Below are 10,713 nucleotides of genomic sequence, written 5' to 3' on the forward strand. Positions count from 1 at the left end.
ATTTTAATGTCTCAAGATGTGAGTATGATATCTGCTATCTGAGTGACAGGGGCTGGAGATTAACAGGTCATCAGTATAGATAACTGGGATGGGGTTTGGGGAGCAAAGAAAGAGAGCAGGAAGTGGTTGTAAATGGACAGTACCAGACCACTCATAAGAGAAGATGAGCATAACAGCTAACTGGAGATTATAGAGAGAGGACAGAGTCAGAGAGACATGCAGAAAAGAAAAAGAGAAGAGTAGGAGAAAAAAAGGATAAAAGAAGAGAATACAGAAACTGGGAAGAATAAAATGAGGGTACAGACAGCCAAGCTCCAACAAAAATGACTGTACCTATATGCAAAGAAAAGGAGAAGTTCACGGGATCGTGACAAATGTAAATATTAGTAGGATGGTGAAATGCTAAAAAGAAATTGAAGATAACCGTCTCAGTAATTTCAAGCCTTGGATCACCTCCAAGGACTTCTGCTATAATTTTCACAAATGATCTACAAACCACTTGGGGCATGGATGTAAGCTGCCCCTCTGTGTTCCTGAAAAAATAAAAACCAACTCTCTTTCGATTTAAAGACAATTGCCAACTTAACTAAGATTTTTCATTTAAGCAAGATATTCTTCTTAAGACAGAATTCTGTTGGTTTACTACTCTAGTCTGACCATATTTACCACTAAATTGAGTTGCTATTTCTCAATTCAAGCAAACTTGCTATTAAAAATTTATTAAAACTGAGGGCAACTTAATTCTAGTCCATTTATCTTGACTGAGGAAAAGTTATATTACAGCACTCACGAGCATGGACTCAGAAACCAAACTGCCTAGGTTTGCATTCTGGCCCCTCCACTCACACTAGCTGTGTGGTCTTACATATGTTATTCAACGTCTCCATGCCTCAGTTTGTCTATAATATAGAATATGAGGGTACTTCAAAAAGTTCATGGAAAAACAGAATGGAAAGATAATATAAATTTTCCCATGAGCTTTTTGAAGTACCCTTGTACTAGTGCTACTTCATAGGGTTATTATAAGGATTAAATGACATAAACTATTAGAACAGTGCCTCACATAGTAAGCTCCATATAAATATTAGCTACTGTTGGTACTACCATTACTACTATTAATATTACTGCTTCTTTTTCTTCTACTACTACTATCACCACCGTCACCAGCACCACTACTCCCACCACCACTGCCATATAAATATTAGCTACTGTTGGTACTACCATTACTACTATTAATATTACTACTTCTTTTTCTTCTACTACTACTATCACCACCGTCACCAGCACCACTACTCCCACCACCACTACTATGGGAACAAGAGAGAGAATTTCTATATTACTGCTTCTTTTTCTTCTACTACTACTATCACCACCGTCACCAGCACCACTACTCCCACCACCACTACTATGGGAACAAGAGAGAGAATTTCTGATAGACGAAACTAGTTACGTCAACATAATGTGCTCCAGATTACAAAGCTCTTTCTCTCAAGAGCTCTGTGAGAGGTTTTATCCCTCGTTTCTAGAATATGAGGCTCAAAGCGGTTATTTGACTAGTTTAAACCACACAGAGAATAAGTAGTACAAGTAAAATTTAGACTCAGACCTCTGAACTCTTTCTACTGCATCATCTACTGCCTGGAATAATGAGACTTGGTAGAATACCAAGTAATTACTAAAAATAAAGACGGATATAAATAAATTGTTTAGATCCTCCAATTCCGCCTCACCAGCGGGTAGCAGAAGCCTCTAGATCAAGGGTGCGGGAGGTAAATCTCCTCATCTTCCCTGTCCCTATGTCCAAATACATGTCCCTACATCCACTCTTCTTCACTTACTCTTGCATATTGCTGAATCAGAGGACTTATGTTAATTTTGAAACAATTTAGTCCAACTACATCAGATTTAAGAAGAGAATGCTGAGTCTAAAGAATAAAACATAAAACCCCTGAAGCTCCCATCTAAAGAGAATCGAGCTCTATTAATTCTTTTAATATATTGTCTTTCATATTCTCCCTATTTTTACATTCCCATTTTTATCATCTTCATTCAGGTTCTTTACATTGTACTCACAAACTAATAAAACTGCCTCACATCCAATATACTACCGATTTCTTAATCTTCCTGAAATACCATAAAGACTCTGAGACACCTTAAAGGCAAAGACTATTTCTTTATATACTTTCCACAATACCTAACATAAAGTTATGCTTAATAAATAGCTATTAACTTAAAAAAATGAGGTCATTGAAGGAAGAAGGGTAAAGAAATATACTTTTCAAAGGAATTGGTATCAAGATTTTTCTAGCATTTTTATAAATAATATGGAAGTGAAAACACTGAAAATATTGAAAATATTGAAATCTCCAAGTTTATTAGTGCTACTTTTCTGACATAAAAAGACTGAATAAGAACTACCACTATAGTATGAACTTACTAAAAATTGGCCAATATACAAAGAAACAGATTTAGAGGAAAACTGATGCATAGATGTAAACAGGGGCCTGAGAGACCACCACATTGTATTTCTGAAGACAATAGTTTAATTTACCATAGAGACCAAGAAAAGCAATAAAATGTTTTTGGTTTTTTTAGAGTTCATTCATTGTACAAATATTTATTGAGTGCTTGTGTGTGCCAGGTACTGGGATTACAGTGTGATCAACAAAAAGCATATCCCTGTCCTCGGGAGGTTTACAGAGGAAACCTGTTTATATTCTCATAAACAACATAAAACTAAAATATGTGCACAGAGCCTGAGTAAGCTCATAAAAAGGGGAAGGAGTTAATTTTGATGGGAAGGGCAGAGAAGGCTTTCCCCTGGAAGTTTTAAGTTGTGCATGAAGAATAAGCAGGAGTTGGCCAGGAAAGAATGAGATCAGAAACTTTTAAGGCAAAAAGAACATCATGTACCTGAGGTGGGAAAAAGCCTCACTTGTGTAGGAAGGGAAAGAAAGCCGGGAGGGCCGAGTGGTGTAAGATGAGGCGGGAGGGCAGCCAGATCATAAAAGCCTTCCTATGGATGTTGTCATAGACTATGGATTTTAGCCCAACTACAGTGAGAAACCCCTAGTGCCACTGAAGCAAAGGCACTAAAAACATAAATCATTACTGATCTCATGGAATGTGTATACTTACCTAACTTGACAAAGTTCGACTAGATGCTTCATATGTTAAAAAAAAAAAGAAAAAAAAAAACTTGGAAAATAGTCCAATATACCAACCAAGCAAATAAAAGGACATCTATAAAGGCAGAGAAAAAAAATTTAACTAGAAGCCAGGCCACAGCACAGACAACACAATATAACTGGTAAATTTAATGCCATTTTTTAACATAATACTTTGGATATATTTTCAAGATGCTAATTCTAGCATATAAAATAAACCTTCAGCAAATTCATATTTATTAAAATAATACATATTTGTAAGGTGTTATTTAAGGGATATGGAACAAGTTAAAATTCATCATCTATTGTTGATGTTCAAGAGACCACAAAATTATTATTATATCCCAACATAAACATATCAAAAATTTAGTAGTAGTTGTTCTTTTGTAACTGAGTTAGGAACGATGACAGTGTAAAGATTAAGGTGTAAGAGGCAGGAGTTGAAAAACTATTTCTTGAAAGAAGACAACCAGGAGAACAGAGAGGATGAAAAGGAGGAAAAAAATCCTATTGAAGATCCCACGAAAATCTGATATCCATAGCACAGAGTTATTAATCAGAAACAACTACAAAAAACATATCCAGAAGTAAAGTAACATGAAAAGTACCTGCAAAACCTGACAGGTCAGTAGAAAGTGATGAACCACTTGAGCTTTCAATAACGGCTTAATGTTAAACACCTGCTGGTGGTGATCTGCTTGGATGAGGACTTCCAAAGCCGCTAGCAGGGTTTCCCAAACACCTTGCTGAGAAAATAAACACACTCCAATTAGGACACAGTTACTGAAAAACATGCTGCATGCTTTTTAGAACACACACAATATAACAATTTAACACTGTGTATATATTTAGTGTCAAAGATTAAATTTGTCTGAAAAAAACAAATCATAAGATTTATCCTCTATTATTTTCTGTTGTCAACAGGTCATTTCTATATACCTATATTGAATGCAATATGGTATTCACTGCTTTAGTATATTACCCTTTCTTTGATGTTAAATGATATATAAGTATTTTCAAAACATGAATGACCTTGAGAGAATTATTCAAATTAGAGAAGCCTACATATGATCAATATAATTATTTTCAAATAATTTATGTTCAAAGAGTGTTATGAAAACTGTATAAATTTCAATGCTAATTGGCATATGCAGCATTTAATGAAATAATTTTAGAACCAACAGTACTAAATTGAAAAGTCACAAACAATGTGAAAACTCTGCTTTTGGATTAATTTACTTTTCAGTCCAAATAATAAAATTCTCTGCACGATTACAAACTGCATCTTCAAAGAGTAGTTAGCATGCTTTAAAGGTGCTTTAAAATGCTCTCCCATATTGAATCAACCTTAAATCATCCACAATACGAGAGAAAAAGAACTTCATAGATAACTAATATTGAAAGATAATCTTCACCTCACCTTATTACCCTAATTGACCTTTCAACGAAGCAGTTAACAAGAAGCTTGGGTTGCAGGTCTTAGTATTTCTCCTGCCATTATCGGACAGTAATAAACAATGAAAAGGCCAAGGAACTGATGGAATTAATTATACTACTCTCACCAAGTCCTCTCTCCTCATAGATAAGATGCTGTAAAAGAAAAAGCCATATGAAAACTGGGAGACAAGGCAGCCTAAGTAGGAAAACTTGATTCAAACAGGTTTGAAAAATAGTGCCAATGTAAACAAATCACCACCACCACCAACAAAACAAAAATCAAACTCGGTTCAAAAACAATTAATTAGATAAGAAAATATTTCAAATCCAAAAGTGTCTTATTAATTCTGAATTTAAAAAAAATGTTTTTTTATCAGACAACCCCAAATTTGCTTGTCCTTTTGAAATACTAAATAAGCTAACTGTCCCTCATTTAATTAGGTTAAATTTTCCAATCTGTAACTGAGTACATTCTTTATTATATAATTTTACTGCCTTTGATCTAATTTGTTTACGTATGCTATCCCTGCATTGATTTGCTTTCTCTCCCTGCAATATTACACATATTTTTATCTATCTACCAATCTATCTCTATGGTTATTTTATGTTTAAAAGTGAATATTGAAAATGAGAATAGGAATCACAACAAATTACAAAGTTTAAAAAATTGACAAATACCATAAATACCACAAAATACGGAAAAATAGCAATAGTTTTTAAGCTGCTTTTTAATACCTTTCTCTTATGCTTTGTAGCTGCACACTTTTTGATTGCTTCTTCATATAACAATAATTTTGTAATATAATTTTCTATAGGAATAGAAAAATAATTTTCTTTCCTCTAGTAAGTTTGAGCTAAATTTATTTTATAATTACAAATAAGAAAACTTCTTTTAGCTTCACAACTTGTTATTGATGATGTTAAATTTTTGGAGACTATTGCCAAACTTGCAAATAATACATTTTTAAAAAATTCTAAAGATATATATTCTGAATTGCATTTTAAATAATTATGTTTGATAATAATGTTGTTATATTCTACTTCTAGACAATCTAGTTTTTTCAAAAATCACCAATACCTACTAGAACCCTGCCACACTCGGGAGGAGGACAGTCTACACTATAACTAAGAAGACTGGGTGAGCCTATTCCAGTAAGAATGTTTACAACTACGGCAGAAAGGAAACAACCCTGCACTTAATTCCTGGCTGGGTCCTTGTGAAGACCAGTTTCTCCATTCTAGGTGTTGAGATTCAGTGCCCAGACTTAACATCTATCTATGTTGCTTACTCCATGCTTATGATGAGGCCTTGCCCTATACACAACAATCCCAGCTCTGCCTCCTGGCCAGCATGGTCCCCCATTCAGAAGTATGTCCATTTCCCTCTCCTGGACCTGACTCCCCAGACTCTTAACAGGCTCTCCTTTCAGAGTTTATGGGAAATATAAACTCCCAACTCATCCAAATGAGCCCATATGCTCTTGGCTGAGTACAGTGCTCTCAGCCAGCCCAAGTTCTAATCTTGACCTTCCAGCTCAGCAGTACTCATGGCTGTTCAAAACTTTGAATTGGAAATATCTACAGATTTCCATTCATAATTAACATAACATGGAAGTAGTAAATTCATTCTTTTCTTCAGAAGAATTAGATGAATATTTAAAAGTACACGTCTCTATTTATAGCAGCTAAAAATGTGGAAGCTATCTAAGTGTCCCTTGATGGATGAATGGCTAAGCAAAATGTAGTGTATCCATACAATAGAATATTACTCAGCTTTAAGAAGGAAGAAAATTCTGACATAGGCTACAACAGGGATGAACCTAGAGGACATTATGCTAAGTGAAATATGCTAATCACAAGAAGACAAATCCTATATGATTCCATCTATATGAGGAACTTAGAGTAGTCAAAATCATACAGTCAGAGAGAGAATGGTGGCTGCCAAGGGCTGTGGAAAGGGAGGAATGGGGAGTTATTGTTTAATGAGTAAAGAGGTTTGGTTTTAAAAGATGAAAATTGTTATGGAGATGGATGGTGGTGATGGTTGCACAACATTGTGAATGTACTTGATGCCACTTAAAAATGGTTACGATAGTAAATTTTATCTTATGTATACTTTACCACAATAAGAAAAAGAGGAAAAAGTACATATTACATGCCTCTGCTTTATTCCATATCTTCCTGTGAAGCAACAGCTCCTCTAATAGTTTCACATCTTGGATTATAGCACTGGACTCTATATCCAACTTAAACTCTCCATTCTCACTGATATGAGTAATATCTTCACCGCAGCAAACTTCAACAAGGGTCTATGGAAAATCAGCATTAATATACCATGTATTAACAATGATTAACCAAAAAGTTTAACAGAAACATTAAGCTTTCAATCTTAGCAGTCATAACATTAAATTCAAAGGAAAACAGGTAAATAATTCAACATTTCACGAAGTATCTTTAATTTGTTTTGTAAAACAACTTAAATAAATAGAAAACCCCAACCTTTCAAATATTTGTTATTACTTGGTTTCACACATGGAGTAAAACAAACTACATTCTATTTTTATGTTTTCAAATGAATTAAACTGCTGTTAGCCTTTAAAACCTTTTCAGAAAAGTAGTAAGGATTCATGCCACACATGTGTGGATCTTGATAGTTTGAAGAGGTAGGTGTGGGGTGCAGGGGTAGAGGAACCATCTTTTGCCTTAGTATCCCTTTCCTCAGAGGCAAATATTTTCACAATGTTACCAAATGCTGACAGCTAGAAAAAAGTTTAAATATATGATGACAGCGGGATCATATTAAAAATTAACACAGACATCTGTGACTTTAAAACTAACTCTGTAGCAGCATTGCCTAATGGAATGGTGTGTCTCTAGATATCTGGAGAACTGGGTTCTTTCCCAGCACTGTGGGAGCTGAAGCAAACAATTTCATCCATCTACAGAATGCGGGGCCAGGCTGGCAGGCGTCTGTGGTCCATCCAGATCTAAAATTCTATGAGTTTATTTTTTTTTTCTTACTTTTCTAAAATGCTTTAAAGAAAAGAAAAATATAATCATTTAAAGATAAAAAAGAACCAGAAGGGTACCTTAGTTTGAGTAAATATACCCTTAATGAGTTTCCTTCATTTACTTCAGGAATAACTGAAACACAAAACTATCACTGGAAGACTTTGATGAAGAGATGAGTATCACTGCAAATGAAACTATGAAAATAAATTTTTTGAGGTCATACATTCAAAATGTGATAGCCAATGATGCATTTTCGTTTGATCAACACCTGATGAATCATGCAAAGTCCAGGACAGTTTTCTAACTCCTGTACTGTTGGTTGTACTGAATTAGTGAGAGTATAACTTGCAGTGCTAATGCTTGAGTTTCTTCACAGGTATTGAGTTCAAAACCTAAAAAAAGCAGATATATTTTTCTCCTGACTTGTTGATAGTAAAATTTAACATGTGCGATTATAACCTTTATGTGATATCAATCTAACGGTGTCTATGAAACTTTATTTTTTAATAGTCACATTGTAATAACTGAAGAATTGTGGATAAACAAAACTAAGCAAGGGGCATAAATTCCATTCTCTTTAATCTCTTTAGTACATTATAAAGGGACTAAAATAACATTAACAACCTTAGAGGTCAGTAGCATTTTATAATTAGTGATCTGAATTGTCAGTAAAATGTTTCAAGTTTTCAGTAGAATAGTCAATCAACAAATAAACTCTACGTAAAAAGACATGATGCTTGCCCCCTGTGGGGCCTACTGGTCTAGTCAGAGATAAGACCTACATGTAAAAACCACATATTATGCCTCATACTTCAATTCAGCCAACACTTTCTGACAACTACTGTACATAAGAAACATACACCCATTATCACGATAAAAGGCAAAGAATGAGACAAAGGAAATGCCATGAGAGCACAGAAATCACTTCTGACCCCTACCTCCTTGGTTTAGGAAGGCTATGAGGAGAGGAGATGGTCTGGAAGGAGAGCCCAGTCCTGGAAAAGCAGAGATAAAGGGGTGGCTGGGATGCAGCCTGGAGAGGGATAAAGGCCTGCACTGGAAGTCCATGGGACACCAAGGAGGCTGCAGACTGCCTGTTCGGCTGGATGATGGACATCAGGTTCAAATGACAGGCTATGCATGTAAGGATTTCAAGGAGACTGAAGTTTATTTTTGTAGGGGAGGGAAAGATACAACGTTCTTAAGTTTTAAATGTGAAAACATACTTTAAGTATTGGCAAGATCCTAATATATGTAAGATAAAATTTAACCATTTCTTTAGGATCCAATCACTGTATTGGTAATCATAACAAAATCATATCAAAAATCTTGATGAAAGAGGAAAGACCAAGGATATACATTTTGAAATTGTACAACGATATAAAAGGGGATTACAAAATGTTAATGAGGAGTTAAAAAGCTTTAAATTTTAAAACACGAGGGGAAAATCTATTCTTCTAAATAATACATGCAAAGAAAGTATGCAAAAGGAAAAGGAGGAAAAGATGACAGCTTACAGAGTATGGTAGGTCAAGTGCTAACAAGATATTTATAAGAACACTAACAGCAAACATTGATATGCCCCTTATGCAAAATTAATCAAGGTGGAGCTGTTAAAGAAAGAAAGCCAGTTAGGGAGACAGTGTGAAAATTTGATAAGGTTGCAGAAGCTATACTTAGGGGTAGGCGTTCTGAGGATAAAGGAAGATGGAGGCTGCTTTAATTAAACAGGGATATGGACCCCAAGGAAGGAGAAATGATTTGTGCCAAAATGAAATCATTTGTGCCCCCTATTATGGATTTTAAAAATCTCTGAAAAAGTCAATATATAATTATTGACTGCCTACTCTGCATCAGGTAAGTCATTGTCCTTGCCCTCCAATAACTAAATAGAACAGATATTAAATGATTTACTCTAAAACGGTACTTATGGCCTGAGTCAAACTTTTTATATTTCTCCTATTTAAACAAACTACAGACCCAAATAAATAAAAATTTCTTAAAATTTTTTTTACCTTTGGTTTTTTCCCCCATGCATTAGAAAGCTTTAAGAGATAAATGTTTCTTTTTCATATATACCTTATTTTTAAAAATACATTTCTTTCATCTCATTACTACAGCATACATTTTTCTTTCCAAAGGCAATTTAAAATCTCATACATTTAACATTTTAATTGTTCTGATAACATTTCTGGATAAAAGAAAACTTCTAAAAATCTGCATAAATTAGAAGAAACCATAATCATCTGTGGCAGAAAGCTTGATGACATCTTTTTTTTTTTTCCTTTTTGTCTTTTTTCGTGACCGGTAACGGGATCGCAACCCTCAGTGTTGCGCCCGCACCGCGCTCAGCCAGTGAGCGGACCGGTCTCCATATGGGATCCGAACCCTCGGCAGGAGCGCCACCACGCTCCCAAGCGCCGCACTAAACCGAGTGCGCCACCGGGCCGGCCCAGATGACATCTTTAATATGCTTTTTTTAATGCTAAAAATTTAATATAGTTGACTGCAGCTTTTTTTTTTTTGGTATCCCCCCAAAAAACACCCCTCTTTATCAATAATAAAGATGTAGGTTCTCCTTGCACAAAACTATAATCAGTGATTCCTACCCTAGCAAAGAGAAAAACAAACATACCAGTTCCACCAATCTCATGCAGAATGCCTTTAATAGTTTTACATTCGGTAGGCTGGAGATTCTTTAGATGATGAGGTTCTCATAAGATGCTCTGAACTTCTTTTGAGCTGAAGGGTCTTTGAGAGCTGAGTTTTCATCTGACTTTTAAGTCGAATCACTGGCTCATAGATGGTATAACGGGAGCAGGACAGTAAATTGTATAAACAACTGAAAGACTTCCCTGAAACAGAAACATTTTCCTTCAGAAACTTAACACAGTTTTTAAAGTTATCAACTAGCAAATAAATATTTCAAAGTGAAAAAACACTCAACTGATCTTTTTGTCTTAAAAAAAGACAGCTACTGCACTAAACCAAGATGAACGTGAGGATCCAGGCTGCTTTCCTCAAAGGAAATAATCAGTTTCTCTGAGTAGTGATCACTCGTATAAACACATCAAGACTGAGAAGGGTTCAGCTTCGA

The 10,713-nt window shown here is 35.0% G+C and overlaps 1 protein-coding gene across 9 annotated transcripts in view; it reads right to left on the reverse strand.

Annotated features, from left to right (window-relative positions):
- The window catches only part of LOC103608292 (lysosomal-trafficking regulator-like), a 43,485-nt gene extending 32,820 nt beyond the window's left edge, over window positions 1–10,665 (reverse strand). For 2 of the 9 annotated variants that reach the window (XR_552034.1, XR_552032.1), the window contains exons 1-4: window positions 10,252–10,665; window positions 6,764–6,913; window positions 3,776–3,913; window positions 3,139–3,243 (exon numbers count right to left, since the gene is read on the reverse strand). Coding sequence is in view for 4 of the 9 variants with exons in the window: in XM_008592743.1 (XP_008590965.1) it covers window positions 3,139–3,243; window positions 3,776–3,913; window positions 6,764–6,913; window positions 7,840–7,896 (450 nt within the window). In the remaining 5 variants the exon portion in view is untranslated. The other 7 variants (XR_552033.1, XM_008592742.1, XR_552035.1 and 4 more) reach the window with 7 other exon arrangements.
- Window positions 10,666–10,713: the final 48 nt, after the last annotated feature.

The sequence above is a fragment of the Galeopterus variegatus genome, unplaced genomic scaffold, assembly GCF_000696425.1.
Source record: "Galeopterus variegatus unplaced genomic scaffold, G_variegatus-3.0.2 Scaffold8260, whole genome shotgun sequence".
Lineage (NCBI taxonomy): Eukaryota > Metazoa > Chordata > Mammalia > Dermoptera > Cynocephalidae > Galeopterus > Galeopterus variegatus.